At 33.0% G+C, this 25,890-nt stretch overlaps 1 protein-coding gene across 1 annotated transcript in view; it reads left to right on the plus strand.

Moving 5' to 3' along the window:
- KYNU (kynureninase) overlaps window positions 1-25,890 on the plus strand; it is a 138,139-nt gene that overhangs the window by 15,660 nt on the left and 96,589 nt on the right. The window contains exons 2-3 of the mRNA XM_051985816.1: window positions 5,097-5,266; window positions 17,711-17,831. Coding sequence (XP_051841776.1) covers window positions 5,098-5,266; window positions 17,711-17,831 — 290 coding nt within the window. The 5' untranslated portion in view covers window position 5,097. The remainder of the gene's footprint in view (window positions 1-5,096; window positions 5,267-17,710; window positions 17,832-25,890) is intronic.

Raw genomic sequence — 25,890 nt, forward strand, 5'->3', positions numbered from 1 at the left:
CTGTTTCATTGAATGCTCATCTTCTTCCCTGGAAGAAAATACTCAATTTTGCTGGGTAGTTTATTCTTGGCTGCGGTCCAAGTTCCTTTGCCCAATGAAAACAGACCTTTTCTGGTGATGTTCAGAATTATCTTTTGCTGGTAATTTGCTGCACTCTCAATAAAATTAGTTATTAATGGCAGCTGGTTTGTGCAAATCACCTCGAGTCTTGGGTCTGCAGTATGAAGAAAGGTGCCTCCAGCCTCAGGTACTCCTTCACTTCTCTTCTCTATCCTGGAACCAGGAACCAAAAATTTCACTCTCCTGTAAATGACTGTATAAACACAGCTAGCACTGCTCTTGCCCCCCTCCTTCTGCACATCAGGGTATGCTCCAGCTCCTTGCCCAGGCCACTTCTCAGCAGCCCAGCTGGGTCTGGCATTCCTTATCAGCAGAGGTTCCCTCAGTCTTCCCCTAAACAGATGCCAGAGCCCTTGCACCTTGCACAGGTGGTCTGTGGCTGGGCCTGAGGCAAAATATTCTAATATTCTAACCCAGCTACCCTGCACTTGCCTCTTGCTGTTTCAAAGGAACTACCCTGGAGGGGTTTCCATTTATTTACATTTCAAGAGGCCAAACCTCTGTCCTAGTATATTTCTTTCCTTCTTCTCAGGTTATTTCACCAGGGCTATTCTTTTGTCCAAACTCTTACTTCTTTTTAACTACCCTACTTTTGCCCTGATGTATAGTTTGTCTTGCTTGGGGGGGTAATCTAGAGAGCTTGGAATCTTTTGATTTATCTAACATCTTCCCAGCCACCAAAATTATATATAAATTCAGAACATGTGTTTATTATTATAATTTCACATACTTATTCAATTCATCCTTATATATTATTGTTTGAATAAATGTATTACTGTCTCAGAAGATATCATTATCCAGAAGATATCCTCTATCTATATATTAAAGTGTGTATATATTTGGGAATGTATCATGTATTTGTATTCATACTAACAAATGGTTAGGCTAGAGATAGCCACCCCTCCTATATTACTTTTTTTAAAAATCCAGCATAAGTACACTTTTAGTTCAATGTGGAATCTTCCATGAATTCTTCTTTTATTTTCTTTCATACAACCATTTTGGTAATCATTCTTCAGTGATATAGGTATTTTCTATTATCATTCGTTCTAAAATACCTCAGGCAAAAAATTCAGGACAGCCAAGGTGTTTATAAGTTAGAAATCATTTATTGTTTATTTACCAGCCAGGCCAGACTCTCAATAGAGATCCACCTGGAACCCAAATAGGGACAGGCATATAAGCAATGCTCGTTCTGCCTTGTGGTTACAACAGTGACTCGACTTCTCGAAAAGTCAAGAAGGAGGATGCTGGGGAGCTTACAGGATGTCTAACATTGTTAGGCAAGCGCTAATCCTAAAAAGCACTTCCTTTAATTTAGTTTAAGCAACATTTTCCTATAAGCCTGAGGCCCCTTGACCCAGGGATGAGGGGGCCAGTCTTTTGTCCATTTCAGTTCATACAGGCAATTGTGACATAATAATAGGAAAGAAGGTCTAAAAGCCAGGAAGACATGGGCTTATTCCCTACCTCTGATTTATAATAGCTAACTCTGGACAATTTACATGACTCAAGACTTTAAATTGCAGAGAAGTTGTTGAATTACATTAATAAAAGGAATTTCCATGTTCAGGAGTTTCCTGTATCAATAAAATCATAAGTTCAGTCCCTCTCTCCTTCATTCATAGATTTCACCGTATGCTAGAACCTGATGTTTGCTTTGCTATATCATATCTCTCCACTGGTCGTTGTGAAAACAGAAATACAGTTTTTCATATTTAATGTTTTCTTCAAGAGACAAGATGGTGGGGTAAATAGAAATTAGAAGGAATCGGCCTTATTATATTTCTGAAACATGGTGATTGTGAGCATGCACGTGCCATCCAACTTCTTAGTGTCCAGGTTTACTGTCTTAAGATTGTAGATGTGGATAAAGTGCTGATCTGCTGGATAAGCAGTTTTCATATTTGGAACTACCTAAATGGTTGAATTCATGAGTCTGGACCAAAAAATTTATTTTCTTGAAATAATTCCTGTATCTTAACTCTTTAAAGCATTTATTTATGTTTAGGCCTTCATAGTCTTTCTGTTACTTGCTCTTTTAATTGTTTGTAATTATAAAATTTTTTGGTTGGATGAATCCATTGATTAGTGAATTGTTAATAGTGGGAATTACTAAAATTTCAGAAATAATAATATCATTCTATTCTGCATATTTGATTAGTTATTTTAAAGATTATTGCTTTGATCAGAATTATCAATTATGACTATACTTCTAGTCTTTCCTTATAATTCATTATTGTGTCATGAAGTGTTCAATGCTAACATGACCTAGGATCAGAAAAATCATATTAAATATTTTTACATAATAGTAATTTTTGCAGTGTTTATAGCAAGTTCATCTTCATTTTCTACTTGCTAAGATGAAGCTTCAGCTCATAAAGATGCTGTACTATCACAGGAGAGATAAGAAATGAAAAAAAAAAAATCCTAGCACATTTTTGTAAGTTTTTTATTCATTTAAAACAAATTCAAAAGAAAAAAAGAAAAAAAATAGAATATTTTGCTATATACAGCAGAACATGAGAGAATTCAATATAAAGCAATACATTTCTATTTCAAGAAAATCTGCATAATAACTACACATTGTTTTCAAAGTTACCCAGCTTTTCTTTGCTTCCTTGTAGGGTTTTTTTCCCCCTGTTGTTCACTTTTTACATGATTTTTTTCTGACCCTTCCCTTACCCATAAATATAGATATACAGATATGTAAACATACACATTCATATATATAGCTATATATATGAACTATAACTATAAATATGTAAATATATACTCACATACTTCTATACTATACTATACTATACTATACTATACTATACTATACTATACTATACCATACTATTACTATATATGCAAAGTAGTAGAGAGCATCTTACTTCATAGGTTCCAGTCTTTCCATATTTCCAATTGTTTGTATGCTTTTCTAATTCAACCAGTTTGTTGCTTCCTACACCACAACAGTGTTCTAATATAATCACATCCCATCTGAGAGATAGTCCATGAAAGGTTTGTTCCTTCCAAATTTCCTGAATTACTTCTATTCATGGTTATGTTTGTTTTATTTATACAACAAATTTTTAATTTAAAATAATCAAAATTATTTAATTTACACTTAAACAATGTTCTTGTCTATAATACAGTTTAAGGTCTGATACTGCTGAATCGCCTTCCTTTACATCTTTTTTCTCTGGCTCCTTTGAAATTCTTTTGTTTTTCAAAATGAATTTTATTTTATTTTTTTCTAATTCAATTAGGTAATTTTTAGTCATTTAATTGTTATGGCGTTGAATAAATGTTAGGTAAAATTGCCTACCATAAATTAGGAGTATATTAATTGTATATAGGAGGTTCAAAATAAACATTGGGAGATACATTTCAACATAAGAATCCTACAAAAGAAAGTCTAAAGTTGGAGGAAGAAAGAATTTTGAGACATTTCTTAGACTGAGATTAAAACTTAGTTTTCTCTTTAATCAGCTAAAAATAAAAAAATTTTTCTACCTAAAGGAATGAAGGAAAAAAATGTATTCGCATTTGTGCCCTTTAAGATAGTTTCTTTTTTTCTCTTTAAGTAACAAATTGAGAAAAATATGTGAATATAAACAAAAGCCATAATCTAATTTCAAGGAAAATAGCATGTACCCATTTTTTTGGACTTCTTTATGCCAGAAATATTGTGGGAATATTAGAAACAAGGTACCTTTATTTGTAGAGAGATGGATGTTTTCTAGCTTTTACTTGACTAAAGAAGAAATAGTGAAAAAGAAAAATCAAACTAAGCCCCAAAAAAGGCACTGAAGATGGAATAAAAAACGCTTGGTATTGAAAACTATGTCATATATGTGGAACTCTGGGCAAGTAAATTAAGCTTCATTTCATTATCTATGATATGAAAATAATGAAAGTATCTCTGTTACAGAGTTATTACGAAAATCAAATATATTTAAATTGCTTTGTAAACCTTAAAATATAAATATCATCATTGCCATCATTACTGATTCAACTCTTTTCATAAGTGTCCATGGTGAAATGTCTCTTAGTTTAGAAGCAACCCAAGCAATGAGAAATTTGTATTGTATCTTTAAAAAGATGATGAGCTAATACATTCAAAGAATGCATCCATATTTCCAAAATAAATGATTCATTTAGCAAATATTTATTAAAAACTTAATCGGTTTAATCCTCTGTGCTAGGGACTGAGAACATAGATATATGCTAGAAGAATAATAGAGTTTAGAATTGGAGAGGCCTTGCTCATAAGATCTGGTAGGGAAAAGCTATGCAAAAGTGATTCTGAAATAAAGGAGAATGATAAAAATTCAAGAGATATCCTGCCAAAGATCTACAAAAAACATGGAAAGGGAGAGGTCACATTCACTGGGAGGGACCAAGAAACATTTCTTTGTGGAGATGCTACTTATCTGGGACTTGATGCACAAAAGCATAGTGATGGGAGACTGAAGCATAAGAAGAGAGGACAGAGAGAGAACTTTGTAACATAAGATTTTATGAAATTGGAGTAGTATAAATTGAGTTTAGGAAGATAGAAAGAATTCAAATTATGGAGTGTTTTTAATGCATTATTTGCACTTTGAGAAGTAATGAGGAGTCTGTAAAGATTTTTTTTAAGTAGAGTAGTATAATTAGAGTGGTACTTTAGGAAAATTATTTCAAAATCAGTGTGAAGGATGGGATGGAGAAGGGTTAAATGAGAGACAGGAACTAGAGGCCAGAAGATCAATGGGGGCTGTTAAAATAGTCTGGATGAGAAGAAATCAGGCCTTAAACACAGGTAGCATCAGTTGTAATTGAGAGGAAGGAATAGAGCTATTGCCAAAATAAAAATAATATAACTTGGCAAATATTTGGATTCAAGGAATTATTGTCATCATCAACAAGTTACTACTCTGTTTAAAGACTGCTAGAAAAATATAAAATAATATTTTGGTTTAATTTTCTTGTCTAAAATCTAGGATGAACTCTACTTCTCATGAGTTACCAGTAAGGACTCTGGAGTGCATTGCCTCTCAGCTTGGTTGCAGTCTGACGGATGAGAAACTTGCTTTGTATCTGGACGAACAGGATGAGCTAAAGCACTTCCAAGAATGTTTCCATATTCCAAAAATGAAGGATCTGCCTTTAAGTGAGAAACACAATCATTGGGGAAGCTTTTATCTTCTGCACATGCTTATCATGCATTAATATGGGAAAGATTTGCTATTTCTTCAGCATTGAGAATTCTCAGTATGGGAACCCCTTCTACTGATGCAGATTATGGTTCTGTGTGACTCAGGAGATGAATTCTAGAATTGCCAGAGGAGCATAAAGGTTAAACGACATGTACATATTGCTTATAAGTGTGACAATTGAACTCAGGTATTCAGGTTTTCCTGGCTCTAAGCCCAATTCTCCTTCTAGTGTACCAGACTTCCTTATGATTTAAGGCAGAAACTCGGAAAATATTAAAACATTACATAATAGATCCATTGCAGCCAGATCTATAGAGCAGCAGGTCTCTGGTGCTGCTAACTAAATAAACCTATCAGTCTATCTCAGCCCCAAATGTTTTATGTTCACATTCCTCTTTTGAATAAAATTCTAAAGCATGGTACTTACAAAGTGCTTATGCTGTCACTTATCTTCTTTGAACAATATAGTGACTGATTGAAAATTATAGGCCAACATTTCCTTTTAATGGATTTAGACTGTAATGTCTTTAAGTACTTATAGCTCAAAGCAATTACTTTCAATACAACATATTTTAGCATCTTCTATTTGGTTTATTCAATTGATGGTAATATCATATTTTAAGTGAATTTTATTCTGGTACCTGCTGTTTGAGAGAGAGAATGTGTGATTATATGTTTCTTTATGTGATAAGAATGAAAGAAGTACATATATAAGGTATACTAGATAATATACTGGAGAATATACTGGATATGTGATAAGGGTGAAAGAAGTACATATATAAGGTATATGCATATAAGGTATGCTGGATAATATACTGGAGAATAAAAAAGATGATGTCTTAGAAATGCTTCCTTAAAAAAATCAACCTTTTCTAAGAGACTAACAGTGATATTGATTAGGGGAACATTTCATTAATATATACATATATGTATTCATATGTGTGTGTATGTATATATATACATATATATATATATATATATATATATATATATGAAACACAAGAAGTTATTTTTCATCCTTGATCTTATTCAACTTCAAATCAATGAAAATGGTTGCATAAATGTAGCTGAATTCTCTTCCAGAAGTGCTGATTTCAATAGATATCATGGTGGGCATTTCCTATTTTCTCAAGATTGATGCATATGCAAATTTGTAGGCTCTAAGTAAGGAAGGATTGTTAGATAAGGAGTATTATTTAAGCTAATAGAGCTATGAAGTTAAGTGAAATGAAAAAGCTTCCAAGAACTATTATTGCATAAAGGATATTATTCTGCTGTTTTAATTTTGCTATTGTTGGTGAGATAAAATAGTCCCTTAGAGGTTTGAAATTACATTTTTGTGTCATTTAGAAATGGAAATTTATTTTTCTTTTATAGGCATGCAAATTAATTTGGTAATTTCTAAGGTTCTTCTAGTCCTAAAATTCGAAATTCAATGACAAAACTTCTTATTGAAATAATTCACATTATCTTCTAATGAATGTAACTTAACACAATGCCTGGCACATAGTAAGTGCCATACATGTTAGTTTTCATTACTACTATTACTATTACTACACTAATACTCCATGTTTGGGAACTTCTGTTTAAAAAAAAAAAACTTCTGGATTTAAAACAAAACTATTAAAAGCTGAAAGGAAAGGAGTTGTGGGATCATTAAGAAAAATCAAACAAATGCTAGGTTGCAAGAATTTTACTGAATTAGATCTTTCTCTACCTGCCCCACCCTCTCCACTTCCAGATTTTTTCCATGGAACCTTTTTGGAAAGTGAAGATTTTCTCTTTCTTTAACACTATAGAACAGACTTGTCAAACTCCCAACCTGCTGGCCTAAGCAGCCTATGAGGTCAGAATTAGGTTGAAATGTAATTGGGAAATGTTTTTCAAAATAAAAATATACAACATGGTAATTTCTTGTCATCTAATTCAGTATGTGGCCCACTGGGATGGTTTTGTATGAAATCAGTGCTTTAGAAGACACTAAAGAAAGTAAAAATGTAATTTCATGTGTTCTTAAGTTTTTGCCAGTTTTTGTAAAATGTCAAAAACAAGAGATATGGGAAAGCTAGATGGCCCAATGGACAGACTCCTAATTAGGAATCAGAAGAACCTGAATTCAAACCCACCCTCACTTAATGGTTGCCTGAACACAGGCAAATCACTTAACTCTGATTGCCTACACACACACACACATACACACATACACATACACACACATACACATATGTGCACATACACATATACATACTCGCACATACACATACACAGAAATGCATGCTAGCACAGTTCCTAAATTTTTGGCCTTTGTAGTTAAAACAAAAATGTTTTTAATATAATCCATTGATTAAATCCAAGTATATTATTTGGATAAGCTATATTTTAAATTCATTTCATCTAATATAATTTTATGATCAAATTATGAATAATATATCATGTTTTTTCCTAAACTGGCAAAATATATTTAGAAACAAAAAAACTAAAAGGCATTGCATATATTTTAATTTTTCTTCAAAATCGATTGTATTTTTTGAAAGGGGAAATAGAAAGGAAGCACAAGCAACTTAAAGTATTATTTTTATCACCATTACAAAATTTCCAGAAACTTATCTGTACTTTCACATGTTTTCTCACAAATTGCTTCATTGATTACTATTTGAACATGCTACCACAAAAAAAGAGTTGTAAGGTCATAACTTCTATTTATTCTTGATTAAGACACTAAAAAATATTTTTTCACATGAAAATCTATTCTTAGCTTCTACTATTTATCCCTTCTAAAGAAGGAGCAAGTCAGATAAATGATGAGTTTAAGGAGACAAGCAAGCATGGATCAGTATGTAGATATCCCCATTTTCTATTTCTTTGACTCTGACCTCTTTTCTAAGAAGGCTTTCACTAGAATCTCCTACCTCTATCTCCAATTCAATTGATACAAGCTTAATTTTATCTTTTTCTCTAAATCTGCATTCACCTCTAACTTACTCCACTATCTATCCAGTCTCTCGTATTTGGAATTTCAGTGTTTTATCTTTTCTATGTCTCTATTCTTCATCTTTTATAATGAAAGCTTTTTTTTTTCATTATATTGAAAGCTTTTATTAAGTCCTATCAATTTGTCACTTTTTTGTCTTCTCTTTCTTTCCACTGTCTCTCACTATATACACATACCCCTAATACATATCATCATTTTAGATTATTATAGTAGTACATATATTTTTCCCCCAACTTAATCTATCTGATTGCCTTTATGTATAGATGTGATCATTTATTTATCTGTTAAGCAATTATTAAGCACCATGATGTGTCAAACACTGTCAGGAGCTAAGGTTAGGAAAGAAGGTAAGATCAATACTTTTCTCTCACAGGAGGAAACTAGTTTTACCAACGCTGGTTGGCCTCTTTATCCATTACTTAGAGACCATTGATTAAATGTCCTACATAGTCATATAGCTGGCATGAGTCAGAGACAACAGTAAAAGCTAATTTTCTATTTATTATTCCTCACTGACTCTTGATGCTAGGAATAAACAGGAGAAAAGAAAACTGCCCCTGACTTCTAGGACTTTACGTTATACTAGAAGAAATAATATACAAAGATAAGGCAGCCAACTAGCATTTTTAAGTGCTTACTATGGGCCAGATACTGTGTCAAACAGTACATATATGAGAACAACATAATCAAAAGACACGCTCTGCTCTCACGGGGAGACAACACGCAAAAAACTATGCATAAACACAACCTGCATGGGATAAACTGAAGAACATTAATAGAGGGAAGGACTGGTATTAAGAAACATAAGGAAAGGCTTCTTACAGAGTTTGGGACTTGCGCTAGGACTTGACTGAAGCCAGGGAAGCAAGAAAGCTGAGATGAGGAGGGAGAGAAAGAGGCCCCAGGGACAGTGAAATGTTTGGAGTCAGGCAATAGTGTTATATCTGAGAAAAAGGCATGAAGCCAGTGTCACAGGTTATCAGAAAACCTGCGGAAGGTTCAAGATGTAAGAAGACTTGAAAGTTAGGAAAACACCAAATTATGGAGTTTTTTATTCAAGTAAATGCAAAATAGTTTTGTGGGAATCCTATTGACAACCAAGGGAATCAAGAAAGGCCTCTTTTAGGAGGCAGCAGATGAACTGATTAAATCTTGCTAGAAATAGAGCTAAGGAAAAAGGGCATTACAATTAATCAATAAATGAGGATTTATTAATTGCCTACTCTATCCCAGGAACTGTTAGGTACTAAATATACAATGACAAAAATGAAATATTCTTTACTCTCAAAAAGATCTTTCATTGTATAGTTAGGGAGTCAACATATGCACACATAAGTACATACAAAATAAATTCAAGGTCATTTTATTTAAGTGGGAGTTGAAGTCTAATAGCTGGAGACAATCCAAAAAGATTCCATGTAGGAAGTGGTGGTTGATTTCTCATTATGGTTTCTAAGAACTGGAAATGAGAAGAGAATATACATTCTAGGTACTGGAGATAAACAGCAAAGACAGAGAGATGTGTTTAAGGAACAGCAAGATCAGTTTGACCTTTAATAAGTGCAAAAAGGGGAAAAAGCTGAAAAGGAATTTTCAATTTGTGAAGATCTTTAAGTACCAAATAGAGAAGTTTATATTTGATCCTAAAGGTAATTTGGCATGACTAGAACTTTTGATCAGGAAGTGACATGATCATACCCATGTTTTAGAATTAACTTCCCCAAAAGTCACACTATCACTAAATATTAGGACAAGAGTTAAACCTACATTTTCCTTGCTTTAAGGATATTCTCTATTCACAATATTATATAACCTCTCAATGTTGGGGATATACAAAATAAAAATAAAATAGTTCCTGCTCTACTTGGAAACTATGTAGAGGGTAAATTAAAGAAAGAATGGACTTAAAAATAAAGATATTAATTAGGAGGCCATTGTAATAGTCCTAATGGAAATTGATGATGATAATAATGGGGTGTTACTTCTGTAAATCAGGAGAAAAGAAAAAGAATTATCAAGACTTAGCAAATGATTGGATATGTGAAATCAAAGTATCATACCTTCCCTATTAGTGATCATCTTTCCTCTTTCATTGACAGTCAGTATATACAAGGTGCCTTCACTTCCTATCCTCTCATTTCTAAATCCTCTGCACTCTAGATTCTAACTTCATCATTTAACTGAAATTGCTTTCTTCAAAGTTATCAAATGCCAAATCTAATATTATTTCTCATATTTCATCCTTCTTGACCTCTGCATAGCTTTTGATACTATTAATTACCATATTCTTCTGGACAAAATCCCCTCTAAGTATCCATGCTTGCTCTTTCCTGATTCCCTTCTTAGCTCTCTATTTCTTTCTAGTGTCTTTGCTGGATCATAATCCACATTATGCCTATTAACAATAGATGTCCTCCAACACTCTGCCCTTGACCCTTCTCTCCTTTCCCTTCCCATCAAGGGTTCTTAATCTTTGGACCATAAACTTTTTAAAAAAATTTTGATAATTGAATTATTAATTCCTTTTGTAATCATATGTATTTTATTTTATTCATTTAAAAATGCTATTTTTATTCTTAAAATATGAGAAGGGGTCAAGAGATTTCAGGAGACTGCCAAAGGGATCCATGACCTACAACAAGGTTAAGAATTCCTGCTTTATGTCACATGGTGATCTTATCAGGTCCTGGAGTTCAATTATCATCTCTGTAGAGATGATAACCATATCTACATATCTAGAAGCAGCTAATTAGTGCAGTAGATAGCACCCTAGACCTGGAGTCTTCCTGACTGACCTGAGTTCAAATATGACTATAGACATTTACTTGCTATATTACCTGGGAAAGTCACTTAAACTCTATTTGCCTCAGTTTCCTTGATTGTAAAATGGGAATAATGACATCATCTACTTTGCAGAATTGTAAGAATAAAATGAGATAATATTTGTAAAGTGCTTACTTATCATCAGTAGACTATAAATGTTTATCCCCTTCCCCTAATTCCATTTTCTATCTCCTTCCTAATCTCCACTTCCAATCACAAACTTCTTTTGATTACCTTAAATTGAATGTTCTGGAAGCATCTTAAACCGAATATTTCCAAAAGATATCTCATTATCTTTTCCTCCAAATTTTATCTGCTTCCCAACTTTCCTATAATAGTTGATGTTGAGAATACAACCATCCCAGTCATTCAAATTTACAACCTCAGTGTCATCTTAATTCCTCACTTGAACTCTTCCCACATATTCAATCTGTGTATAAATTTTGTTATTTTTACCCTTACTATATCTTTACTATTCATTTTGTTCTCTCCACTCACATAAGGCCCCACTCTACTATAGGCTTTTATTATGTCTTGCCTAGACTATTACAATAACCTTCTGAAGTCTCTCCAAACTCTAATCCAGCTTCTATTCTTCTGGCAAAGTGATTTTTATTACTGGTCTGACCATTGTGCCACCTACTAACCTTTTAAATATAATTCCAAAATAGTTGGACTAATTCAAAGCTTCAGTATTAGTGTATTAATGTGTCAGTATCTAAAACTCAGCTAATATTGTTATCTTTTCTAATTTGTTAAGTATGATACAGAACTCCACAGTTGGATTGATTAATATTTTTCTTACTATTTGGAACTTTTTTTATTTAGTTAAAAGTTGGACATTCCTTTATTTAAAATCAATGTATTCATAATTGCTGACCTCTTTACTATTTTGAAATGGTTATTGGCCTTACATATATTTTTTCTATTTTATTTAATTATTCAGCTAACAAGCTTTTTTCTCTCTCTCCCACATACTCTACCATTGAAAAGAAAAACAAAACCCTTGTAACTAATAAGCATGGTCAAGCAAACAAATTCCAACATTATTGATGTCCAAAATCAGGTTTTATTCTTCATCTTGAATCCATCATGTCTTTTTTGGATATAGTTTTCACAGATCATCTATCTTATGGAATAGAGGTATCAAATTCACTATCTTCAGACCACAGGAGGCCAGGACCATATTAAAATTAGGAAATGTCTAACAAAATAAATAAAAATACAATGCAGCATAGATAATGCTAATTTGTGATTTTCTAAGTCAATATGTGGCCTGTGGCAATCAATTTCTTTTTGAGTTTGACTCCACACTTTAGAATTATGCTACCAATTTGTCAGAGATTTTGTTTTTTCTAAGTTCTTTTTTTCATTATACTGCCATTGTTATTTTATAAGTTGTTCTGCTTCTGCTCACTTCATTCTGTGTCAGCTTAAACAACTATTCTTAAGTATTAAAATATATAAAGTATTAGCAAATTTGAGTTGAAAGAGAAAAAAATGTATCAGTATCAAACATGAATAAGAAGCTATAACAAATGAAGAAATAAAGACTATTCATAGAAACTATTTTACCTCACTATATGTGTGCCAACAATTTATATGATGACTATAAAAAAATTTTTTTAATGAACAGAGCAAGAAAATCATTTAGAAACTCAATTTCCAAAAAAGAAAACATATAATTATAAATAAATCCCAAAGGAAACAGTCCAGGACCAGCTATATTTATACATTACTTCTGTCAAACATTCAAAGAACTATTAATTGCAGTATTATATACACTTAAAAAAATACCAAAAGAGATCCTTGCAAATTCATTCTGTGATACAAATTTGATTTTGATACCTAAATTGAGTTAAAACAGAGAAACCTTAGATCAACATCTCTAATGAAAACTAAAGCAAAAATTTAACAAAAATTCAATATCTTTGCCAAGATAATTCCAAAAAGGAACAAAAGAAAGTCTGACACAACTGAACAACAACAAAAAAGGGGGAAAAAAATTAAAACTTTATTGCCTATAATGGTTATTTTTTAGTATAAGATCTTTTTTTATTTTAGTATATGATCTTTTTTAGTATAAGAAGAGAATAACTCAAGGATGTCCATTGTCTCCATTTCTTGACCAAAAAAAAAAAAAAAAAAAGACACAAAATTTTCTTTTGCAGATGATATGATAGTATTCTTACAAAGATACCCTTAAGAGAAAAGAAAAAAGATAAAGGTTTTATAGGAGCAATGGTATGGATAGCTGTTTTATTTATGGTGACAAACTAAGGAGATGTCCCACAATTGAGAATGGTTCAAGAAATTGAATATACATATATACATATACATATACATATATATATACATATACCATAATTTCATATATATATGAAATATTTGTGATATAAGAAATGAAAAAAAAAAAACTTGGGAAACAATACTTGGGAAGAGTTCTGTGAATTTATGCAGAGTGAAATACTTAAAACCAGAACAATTTATACTTTATCAACATCATAAAAACAAGCAACTTTTAAACTCCTGATCAATCTTAATTCCAGAGGACTAATGATAAGAATAATTCTTTTCTCCTGACATAGAGATTACACACTATAATATACGAAATGACACATACTTTTTTTAAATATAGTTAATATGGAAATTGTTTTGGTTTGATTATACTTATTTGTTGCAATGGTTTTGTTTTTCCCTTTAATCTGTTGTGCAGAGGAAAACATAAAGGAAGGGAAAATAAATGCTTTGAAATTGGGAAGAAATGTTTTAAAATGGGAAAAAGAAAATGCAAGTTCTTTGACTACAAGAATTCTCTCATTTCTTTGAATCCACATTGCTTTTGTGTAGTGCCTAACATATAATACAGATATGTATACATTGGTATAAAAAAAAAAAAACACCCTCTCAGACTACACTCATTCTTTTTTTGGACTGGATTACTAAACTAACAGATGACTAAAATTAATTGGATATAGTCTAGTACCTCATCTTTCCTTTGTGGAAAAGATGGACAAATATTAATTTCATGAGAAGATAATTAAATATATTCAATAGTAATTGGATGTTCAAATTAGCTTTTAGTGGTTCAATGATAATATGGCAAGAAGGCTCTAGTGCAGTATCCTAGAGATCTGATGACATGTTGGATATGACTCAAAACTTGGAGGATGGATAACTAATTCATTGGATGACAGTCAGATTCCCAAAAGATCTTGATGGGTTTATAATTTAAAGAACTGAAATTCTGACATTTGAATATAAAAAACTTTACAAGTGTTTGAAAAGCATAGTTAGGAGTTAATCTTAAAATAAAAAAGATATAATCGTCAGTGGATTACTAGCTCACTATTAACAATGTGATGTGACTCACAAAAAAGCTAATACAGTCTTGGGCTGGATTCAGATTCATAGGTGTTAAGAATAGGGAAGTGTTAGTTCCACTGTACTTCACACTTTTCATGTCTCATCTGTAGCACTATATCAGAAATGGATGCCCCTTCCTCTTTTTTTTATTAAGTATGTTGATTGGCTGAAGAATGACCAGAGCAGGGTAGCTTTACAGCTGGAGAGCCTTGAATCTATATCTTATGAGAAGTAGTTGAAATATTGGGTATGTTTTATCTGAAATCTGGAATACAGAGGAAAGACATGATGGCTGTCTTCTAGTATGTAAAGGGATGTCATGTGGAGATTTTTTTCTGTTTGGCTCACAGGACAGAACCAGAATCAATGAATAGAAGACCAAAAAAAAAAAAAAAAAAAGGAAATTTAAGCTTGTTATCAATCTTAAAATTCAAGGCTATTTAAAATGAAGGGACTTCCTTGAATGGTGATGAATCCCCATTCTGTGATCTTTAAATAAGAGGCTGAATAACCACTGATGATGAATGCTACAGTGGGGATTCTTCCCCTGAAAGGGTTGAACAAAATAGCCTATGAGGTCTCTTCCAACTTTCAAATTCTATGATTTTGTAATATCCTTCTATTAGAAACAAGTTCTATACTTAAAAAGCCAGGAAAGGTAGGTGGTGACCTCTTTTCCTACTCCCATAAAATTGATCATGTATCTCTTATCATTCTTAACTCATCCCATTTTAACTTGGCAAGCCATTGGTCTAGACTATGATAGCTTTGTATACTATGTATGACACTGCCTGTTCTATGGAGAAAAATAAAGTATGAGAAATATGGTCCCTCCTGACAGAACCTTATGATTGTTTGATGAAATATGAAAAGATTAGAAATCTAAGAATTCAAATATAGGGTCTACCATATTTTGCAATGGTCAAAGTAGGTCTTTACAGAACAGGAAGTTTTAAAGTTAATCTTTAAAGAATGAATAAAGTCTTTTTCTTGATATAATTCCATCATGATCAATTTTGTTCACTGAATTCATACCATATTATGTTAGCTAAGCTTTTAGGATGCAAAGCTTTATATCAAAACTTCAGATCTAGCACTTCCTTTACTTTAAAATAGGAAGAAAGGACTTGGGAAATATGTTCGTAGCTTATACAAAATAGATAACTGAATCTAGAATCCTTTCTCTTTCCTTTCATTGAGATGTCGTTTGAATTTGAAATTATATGCACATGTATAACAATGGAAATAGTATAAAGTAAAGAAGAGCAGGGTCTTAAAGAGAAAATGGAATAGTAGGGAAATGAACAGGTGTGTTGTTTCAGTAGTCTTTCATATTGCTTTGGATGATGCTGAAATGCACAAGAGTTAGATACTTAACTCTCAATGGGTCAAATATTTTTGTTGTGTTGGAATTTGAGATCCAGCAGACAAAAGGCCACATTTTCTCTTTTCTGTAAGATGATTATTTATTCTTCAGGATAACAAAGAATATTCATGATCCCAATTTAGGAGTATGAATAATATTTATACCTCTCACTGGATCAGAATACAGATGAAAAAGAGGCAACAAATCTATTAAAAAAAAAAAAAAAACCAAGCTAGATTCAAATGTATGTTTTATAAGTCATCCTTTAAAAACTCTTCAAACATTTAAAGAGTTGCAGAAATTAGCTTTGTTTCCAACAAATACACTGCTATTTGGACTCAGTGAAGCATAAGAGTACCTAATCAAGATTATCTATTTCTATACAAATGTAATAGAAAACTCATGAAAACAGAATCATATTTTTTTTGCTCATTGTCAGCTTTCTTTTAAAATTTGTATTTATTTTGTTTGTAATTTATGAAATAAAACAAACATTTCCATAACATAGTAGAATTTTTACAAAAATTATTGTACACGAAATTGTAACTTTATTATATATAATTTTCTATTCCTTTTAAATATATAACAGTTATCATGTAAATATCTTTTCTTCTTCTTTTCTTCCCTCCTCCCTTGAGAAAGAAAACTACCATTAGACATAAATCTGTACATATATATGTATGTATGTTTAAAATCATTTTATATATACTTACATTCATCAGATCTTTCTCTGAATGTAGATAGTGTCTTCCTTCCCATGTCATTTGTAGTTAATTTGGGTATAACATAATGATTTCATTTGCCTGAGATATCAAATGTATTTGTAGTGAAAGAGAGAGATAAGGAGCTAATATATTTGATTGTGTTTCAATATGATAGTATATATATCTCTTTTTCTCAAGTTCAAATTTGAACTTGGGAAGATAAGTCTTCCTGACTCCAGTTCAAATGACCCTGGTTACATAACTTAACCCTGTTTATCTCAGTATCCTAGTTTCATCGTCTATAAAATGACCTAGAGAAGAAAATTGGTAAACTATTTCATTATCTTTGCCAAGAAAACCCTAAATGGAGTTATAAGGAGTTGAATAGACTGAAACAATTGAACAACAATAAATACTTTCCAACCAGCCTCCCTCTCTTATCTTTCTCATTTTTACATGCACATTAGATTTTAAGTTTTTTTTTTTTTGTGGAAAAGGACTAATTTTGTTATCTTTGCAGCCTGAGCATCTAACATTAAAAGTTAGTCAATAAACATTTCTTAGTTGTCTATCTTTGTCAAACACCATACAAAGCAACTGGAATACAAATAAAGACTTTAGCTTGAAAAAAAAAAAGCCATTTCCCATTGCATATGGGTTCATTTCAAGTCACCTTGACCTGTGTCTTGCCATTGGACTCAGTGCTGGAGGAGAAAGTGAGACTGATGACTTTGCACAGTCCTGCCTCTCTTAACTACAGTTTACTTGCAAATTAAGATATCACCCTCTTGATATCATTGATCCTCTTCCAGAACAAAAGATAACAACTGTCAAACAATGACAGTTTCTGCCTTCAAATAGTTTAAGTTTAATAGAGAAAAACAATATACAAAAGGAAACCAGAGGGAGACAGAAGTAGGAAGGACTTTACCAGGTGTTGGGGCATGATGAAAAAGTTGAAAGGATTTCACTTTAAGAAGTAATTAAGAGATGATTAGCCTGGAAATCCTACATAACTAGAGGTTTGGAAAGAAGATCTTTATTCTTGCTCATATGATTGTGTTTGTACTATATTAGCCAAAATATCAAATGGAAAATTTTTCTACTGCCTTATTTTTCAAATAAGCAGTTTTCATTTCTCTTTCAGTTGATCTGTCTTTAGTAAATAAAGATGAAAATTGCATCTACTTATTGGGAAATTCTCTTGGCCTTCAACCAAGAAAAGTTAAAACATACCTGGAAGAGGAAATGGAAAAGTGGGCCAAAATGTGAGTACTTTCTAAAAACTATGATTCAAAGTTTCATAAAAGATCTTGAAGCTAAGAACAAAAAATGTGTATGTTATCCTACTATATAATAATATTTAGCTGATCAAAGAATTTTATATCTAGAAGGAATCTTGAAGTATTTAATCCATTCCTTTAATTTAATTTTAGTGACAATATGAGTTATAAGAGTTCTGCAGAAAGAAGCTAAAAAGATAATTTAATCCAAGTTTCTAAAGTTAGGTAAGAATTTCAAACCAGGCTTTATAAATAATTGTCTGTTCTGCTCTGTTTTTAAATCATCAGTGATGATACCACAACATCCCTTAGAAATCCATTCTGCACTTATACTTAGACTATTATAATGTACCAATACATAATCCTCACTTTTAGTATTACAAATTTGAGGAAAGGGCAAACCTATTTAATTACACCTAAGAGAATTTTCATTTAACTTCCAGTCAGACAAATTTCCTGGTTACTTTTTCCTCATTCCTTTCTGCTTTTTCTGCTATTGTTTGACCTGTTTCCCCTCTCCCCCTTTATATATAAATTCTTTAAGAACAAACTCTTTCAAGAAGCATAATTCAGCTATGACATCTCAAATTGATTTCTCTCTCAGTCACAAAAGCACAAGATCATTGCACTAGAGCTAGAAAGAACCTTAGAAATCCTTAAGCCCAGAGATGTCAAAATGGGGTCTATAAACTACAGAGTACATCCCTACCAGATTAAAATGTAAATAGGAAATGTTTAATAAAATAAATAAAAATACAATTCAAAGTAAATAGTATTAATTTGTGATTTTCTAAGTCAGTAAACTAATAGTATCCAGAGAGTTCTGTTCTACTTTGACTTTGACACTACTGTTCTAACTCAACCTTCTCATTCTGCAGTGTAATGCCACAGAAATTAAGGCAAGATAGAGATTAGAGAGTTTTTAGTATTTTATTTGAATTTCTGAGAGTGAGAGATTGTCTGGAAGTAGATCAGAATCCATTTTTCCCCCAGAGCTGAATTGGACTTTTGTCTCAAAGAATTCAGCCTGGACTGTGAGATTCCAGAGATTCTTTATAGGGAAAGGGGGTGGGGGAGGATTGGTGGGAGTGGTAAAGAGCATTGGTGAGCAGGAATTTTTAGGAAGGGACTTTCAATCTGGTTCTGACAGGTTGCAGGGTAAGGACCATACATTCTTGATAACTTAGGAGGACTTAGGAGCCAGGATATCTGAAATAGAAGATCTTCTCCTTATCTGAGATTAAACATTTATAGTTTACTACCCTAGAGTAGCCAGCTCTAAATTGTATCAGTCCTAATGGTCAGGAAGAAGGGATTGCAACCAGGGGGACTGAGGCAGAACAATTCGGGGAAACTGAGGTAGAACAATAAAAGGAAACTGTGACACAAAAGCAGAAGTTGAGACCTAGTGAGATTGAAATGATTTATTCAAAGTCACACAATTAACAGGAAAGCTGATAGGATCTGAATTTAGATGCTCATGATGCCAAAATTATAGCCTTCTTCTCATACAATTTAATTAGCAAAAGAGGAAAGAGGGGAAGGCAAAAGTCACAAATATAAACATTCTGGTGCTTTGACTCTTTTCAGAATTGATCTTTTTGCTGAACCAGATACTCTGAATGTTTCCTGATTCATTCTTCCCTTTACTCTCTCTATACTAATCTTCATACCACTCTGCCTTCCATACTGGAAAATCTTTTTCTGTTAATAATGCAGAATTTAAAGTTGACAACCTAAAGCTTGAACTCACTATAGTAATAAGAAGTTGTAGTAACAGATCTAATTATTCCCAGGTTGACTATAATACAACTAAGCTGAGCCTTTGTGGTTCACACCTAAGTACTTAATGCAGTGAGGGGAGAAATTTGACTAATTTGTGAAGCCCAAGATAGTTTTGTCACTTGTAAGACTGTGATACCTTTTTCACACTATAAAGGTATCACTACATTGGAAAACATTCTGAACTAGCTTACTTTGTTATTTAAAGTGTGAGAATCAGAGTTAATGAAAATGGTTAATACACTTTTCTGACCTGATTTGTTTGAAGGAGCAGGGAATTAGGTTGAATGAATTTGAACTTTAGAAAGTATCCTTGCCTCTTGCTTATTTATTTAGCCCAGCACTGCATCACCTCTGCCCAATTATTATTTTTTTTAAAATTGCAACCCTTTCCTTATATCCATTTCCTTATAATTATCCTACTTTATCAAGTAAATGGTTGATTTTTTTAAAGGTTACAGTTAGATCACATTTCCATGCTGTTCCAGAGATGCAAAAGGAAAGCACCTATCAGTCAAAAGATTTTCTTTAATAGAGGGTCACCTTCTTTTACTTTTTGCTTTGCACCAATGGAGAATTTCTTTTCTTCTTCTCTCCTTAATGAACATTAATTAGAAAGGACAATTGGTATACTTTAATACTTTTCAATATTTTGACTGTCTAAAAAGAGATTTTTTTAAATAAGAAAAATAGTAAGCAAAAATAATTGCAAATTCTTTTCACTGTTAATGCCTACAAAAACAGATATTGAAATTTTGATTTTACTCACATATGGTCTGTAAATCTACCATACTGAAATGGACCATCAGGTTCACTATTGTGAGTTCTTTACAATTGCCTAGTAGCTTTGTGATGGAGTCCTAAATAGTGGGTGTGGTTGACAAAGAGAAACTGGAGCATTGATGAAATTGTTCCTGGGACAGGCAGGGAAAAGGCTCTGATAGAGATCAGTTTAATTCCATAACCTCTTTCCTCTCCCCAGAATTCTAGTTAAACCCTGAGGGCCACCCTCTGTGGGAATCAGGGGCAGCTTCACCTTACTATGTCCTATCAGAAATCCCAGTCATATTCCAGAGGTTAAATTTTTTCCTATGAATCTGTTTAAAGAATGCCATCTTTACTGCTCTCCTTTAAGTCAGTGTCTTTCCCCTTATCCCTACCCATGCCATGGGTCAGCTCTTCTAACCTCATTGTTCTTTATGGTGTCTCTCCTCTCAAACTACTTCTCCTCCTTATACCAAACTAACTCTTTTAGGGTGCTAATTCCCTCTGAGGATTTATCCTGCCAACTAAGGGAACAGCTCGTGGAGTGTTTCCTTTCTCCTAGCTAACTGCAAGTTCCATTAGGAAACTTTTTTTTCCCATTATTAAATATTTAAACCCCTTTCCTTGTTATGTGCTGTCCCATTGTATTTCATCTTTACTGTTCCTGGTGTCTCTTCATTTTATCTGTAACCTTTTTTCCTAAGTAAACCTATCTTTTGCCAAAGAGAATGACCATTGTGAATTCTTCATGGCCAAATCCCAACGTTTAGTGCTTTTCTTAAAGCCCATCTCCTGGTGCCACATCATTTGGTAAATCAGCCACATCAATTATAGGCATATGGAGTAACAGGACCATTCATTAAATAAACCATTTTTTTAAAAAATCATGCCACAACAAGTTGTCTGAGGTGATTCGAATCTACATGTACAAAATGAGATAATAACTTGATGCATTTGTATCATTTTGCAGGCCAAACATAAAACTGTCTTTTAAAAAAACAAGATGGCTATGGCAAAGGTTTGAAAGGAGGACTTCTTGAGAAACAAAGACATGTATGAGGCTATTTTTTATTTCTGAGTTTCAATTTCAACATTTTATGGCTTATACAGTTTCTTAGTGACATTTTGATTTTTAAAATGTTTGTTGTAAAATAAATAGCAAGTCTCAAAATTTGAAATAGATAACTTGCATTCTTATGATTTTCTTCTCATGTGATAACTAAGTATTCAGAAAATGGTATTGTCTAATGTTAAAATTTTTTTTTAATTGCAATGAGAGTTTCTTGGAAGTAGTAAACAATGAAACTGAAGAGTTTTTTGGAAGGTATTTTAAAGGGATAGATACAATTAGAGCAGAGAGGTTGCAGAAAAAAAGTACTTACAGAGTATAGCAAAAGATAGTTCTGTACTTGATGAGATAGATTTATCTATTAGCTACATAAAAACCATATAAAGAATTCTCTAAACTTTGCAGGAATTGACTATATGATTCCCAAATCATTTGTGTCTAGGAATGCCTATCAATATATTTATTCATTCATTCAAGAGGTATTAAGAACCTCTTATAAGAAATTCACTAGGCAATAATTGTTCATGATATTCACTAATTGTATTTTAAGTAGAGTCTGGCAAATGAAAAAAATTGATGCAGTTAGTGGCAGTGCAGAGAGTTGTGAGAATCCCCTCTGGTTGGAGACGCACAGGTCCAAAGGGAAAGAATTCACAGACCCTGAAAAGTCTGAATGGCAAAAGGGATTTTTATTGGTACTGAGAAGCCACCTTTGCTAGGAAGACAGATTCCTCAGTGGTAAAAGGTCCTGGCAGAGAAATAACAAAAGGTTAGGGTCTCTTCACAGGGTACAGGAGTCCTGGCAGGCAGCTTTGCCAAGAAGAGACCTTCATTGGCAAAGCTTAATTCTTATTTCAGACTTCTAAAAAGATTTGGAGTTCAAAATGGTCATTTTATTGGCAGTCTGGGAGTACGGCTTCTATTGAATGAGATTCCTTCAATATTGTCACTGCCCTCAGGCCTAGATTTCCACTTGAAAAGAAAATACTTATCTTGGGAGTTTCTAGCCACTCAATAACTAGGAGTTGAAGTTACTTGGAGTGGTGGGCTAATTTTAATGTAACCACTTAACTGCCCTGAAAGATGGTTCTCTGTCAGAGGAGAGTTTCAGAATTCACCCCCTTCAGAATGACATTATAAGAATTCTTAAAAGAAGAAAAATAGTTAAAGACTGCATGAGGGGCAATTAGCTGGTGCAGTGGATAGAGCACCAGCCTTGAAGTCAGGAGGACCTGAGTTCAAATTTGGCCTCAGATCCCAATCACCTCAGCAAAGAAAAAAAAGAATGCATGAACATTTTGAATTGAATAGACATGAAGCAAGATATGTGTTGGTACATGACAAAATGAGAATTTCTATCTCCCGTGTAATTATTATTGTCACATTTAGTCTTCAGGTTTTTTTCATGTAAAAAACCCATGAATTTGAAAAAAAAGTATGACAATTATTTATGCATTATAAGGATATATTTTCCCCCATAAGTTTTATTTGTTAATTGGACATGTGAAGTTGTAAACTATTGTAAGATCTTTCAAAATAGAATAGATTTTCATCTTTCTAGGATAGTTTTAGCATGATCCAAGCTATAAACAAGAAGGTTAACTAGATATGAAAAAATCTCTAGGTTCTTTGCTTTCTGTTTGCTTTCTAATTTGATTTCATAGCCATACGATTGAGACAAACATTGTCCCTCAGACAGCTCTGAAAACATAGAATTGGAGTGATTTAATTTCTCTTGGTATGTCTTTCATGTCTTCTTTTCCTTCAGAGAATTTATAAAGAGAAGGTTCTTTTGCTGAAACCCTTTAAATATTTTTTGAATGATAGTAATATGTTCTTTCTCAAGTATAATGCAGATGCTTCTAACTGTAGTTTCATCTATATCAACTTTTTCTAATGATGGACCATGTCATATAGTGGTTTATTTATATAACTCCACATTCATTTTAGTACTGCAGGCTACCAGGCTGACAAAATTAGGTAGTAGACTTTGTGTATGATATGGAAGGTATAGAATGCCAAGAGCATTGAATTCAGAAATGTATCTTTAAAGATTATTACCAAAAAATGTCGACCAGAGTTAGAAGTAAGGTAGCATAATATTCAGTGATATAAATTCTCTGAGGCAGAGCATAGAATTTTACTACCTAAATGTAATAAGATATATTGTGCTATCAGCAAAGGCTATAGAGTTCTATGTGATTAAAATAAAAAAGATCCAAGTATCTGCCTTTAACTACCATTTAACGATAATGATTTTTGTCTTTAGCATTTATATTGGAAGTGGAGGAAGAGGCAAGCTGCAGGCAATCTAATAATAGTATGAATAATAATAACTAACTACCCTACTCTTTCTTCTTAGTACTATGTATTGTTTTGTCCTTTTAAAGGTAATTGTCATCTTATTTAAGTCAGTTTTTATCTTATATAAATCAGTTTTTATATTAATTGTATTTTATATACTTTGACACATTGATGTATATATAATTTGATTGTTATTTTTAAATTGGCATTACATGCCACATATTGATGAAGGGAGATGTCAGTATTCAATTCATCCTAAGAAAGAAGTGAAATTAAAAAATGGAAAACACAGAAATAGTAGAACTATTTCGATAAAATTTTAATTATTTTGCATTTTGCTTTTGACTTTGAGCATCTTAACAAGGGGAAGAGAATTAAGATTAGGTGGATCTATTGAGTTCGCCAATGGTGTTTTTAAGAGAAACTGAAGAATTGATTGATCCCTGAGGCAACAGGCAGAAGGCTCTGATAGAGATCAGTTTAGTTCCATGGTCCCACCATTTGGGAAGGTGATCCAGGCAAACAAAAAGGTGGTTAAGTCAAACTCCCAAGACCCTCCCTCCATAGAAATCTCAGCCATGTCCCTGAGGTTAAATTTTCCCTATAAAAATCTACCTATGGGCCATCCCAAGATCTGCCTTTGGATCAGCCTACCAGGGCACTCTACTTTGGGGCATCTTTCCTCTTCCCCTTGTGTGGGACAGGTGTTAGACCCCCTTTTACCAAATTAACATATCAGAGACATCTTCAGATACAAAGCAAAGCCTTTATTTAGCCCCTGCAGGGAGGGGCCCAGATATACCTGGGAGCCATCCCAGCTCCCACCATGAGCTTGACCAGCAGGAAGTAGAATACCCAGTCAAATAGGAAAAGACCTAAACCTTTTCATTGGATAGACTAGAGGGACATACCATCCTTGACCAATGTTGTCTGCTTCCTGTGAGTCACATCACTTTCTGTAACTTCAGAGGGTCTGACTTTTAGAGATCATGTGACTCCCTGCAACCCAAGGTCCAAGACTTGATCTTCTGCCTCTGGGAATAGGGATCATGTGACTTAGTCTCAAACTTAATCCAGTCAGTCCTATTCACCTTTCCCCAGTGCCACATGGTATCTCCCCTAACTCCACTACGCTTCTCTTCTTTACTGATAAGTCTTTTAGAGTCCTGAGTCCCTTTCAGCATTTAGCCTTCTAGCTAGTTGTACATCCTAACCCCTTGGGGAATTGTTAATTCCATTGAGCAATTTGTCTTTCATATGTTTACCCAACTCTATTTCATATTTACTATTCCTAGCGTCTATTGTATTTCTTCATTTAGTCTGTGCCTTATTTCCCTAAATAAATTTAACCTTTGCCAAAGAGAATAGTCAAGTGAATTTTTCACTTGACCTAATGACAACTTGTCTGCCATCATTTGGTGACAAACCCCACATCATAGATCATATCAGATCATATAAAATACATGTTTTAAAATCATTGTACCCAAGTATTTGTACTATTTAGTCCCCCTTTCCCCTTAAAAAGAAAGTTAATTAGAAAACTTTCTGAAAACTCCTATTCCTACCCTTAATTTCCAGAAACAAACATTTTGAACCAGATTGGGAGGTGGAATGAAAGTCCTCAGACGTTTGATTCACAAGTTTAAAAATATTGTCTTTTCTAATGTCAAACACAGCTTGGTGAGAATGATGCAGGCTTAACTTAGACTGCTTAAATTTTCTTCAGAGCCTTTCACTGAATTTGGAGATGTCACTTTAAGATTACAATTAATGGTTTGCATAACCTCCTAAGATATTTACTAGTTAATTTCTCTCTTAAGAAAAACTCTGTTCTCATTGCTTAACCAACAATAGGTGCCAGGCCAGGTCCCAGTTAGTTTTTGCTTGGGTCCAGATTGATTAAGAGTGAAAGTAAATAGAAGTTGTGTCTGTTTTGGCAGAAACCCTGAGGCTTTTTCCCTCCCTTTCATTTTTTTTTTTTTAAGTAGGTAAAAGAGGCCATTCTTTGCCTTAAGTCTTACCTACCCAGATTCACTGAACGGGCTTTGCCTCAGTCAAATTGAGACCTGCTAAAGATTCTAGCTTTAAAAAGCCAAAGATGCTGCCAACAGGGTCATTCCTAAT

The sequence above is a fragment of the Antechinus flavipes genome, chromosome 3 (genome assembly GCF_016432865.1).
Source record: "Antechinus flavipes isolate AdamAnt ecotype Samford, QLD, Australia chromosome 3, AdamAnt_v2, whole genome shotgun sequence".
In the NCBI taxonomy this organism is placed as follows: Eukaryota; Metazoa; Chordata; class Mammalia; order Dasyuromorphia; family Dasyuridae; genus Antechinus; species Antechinus flavipes.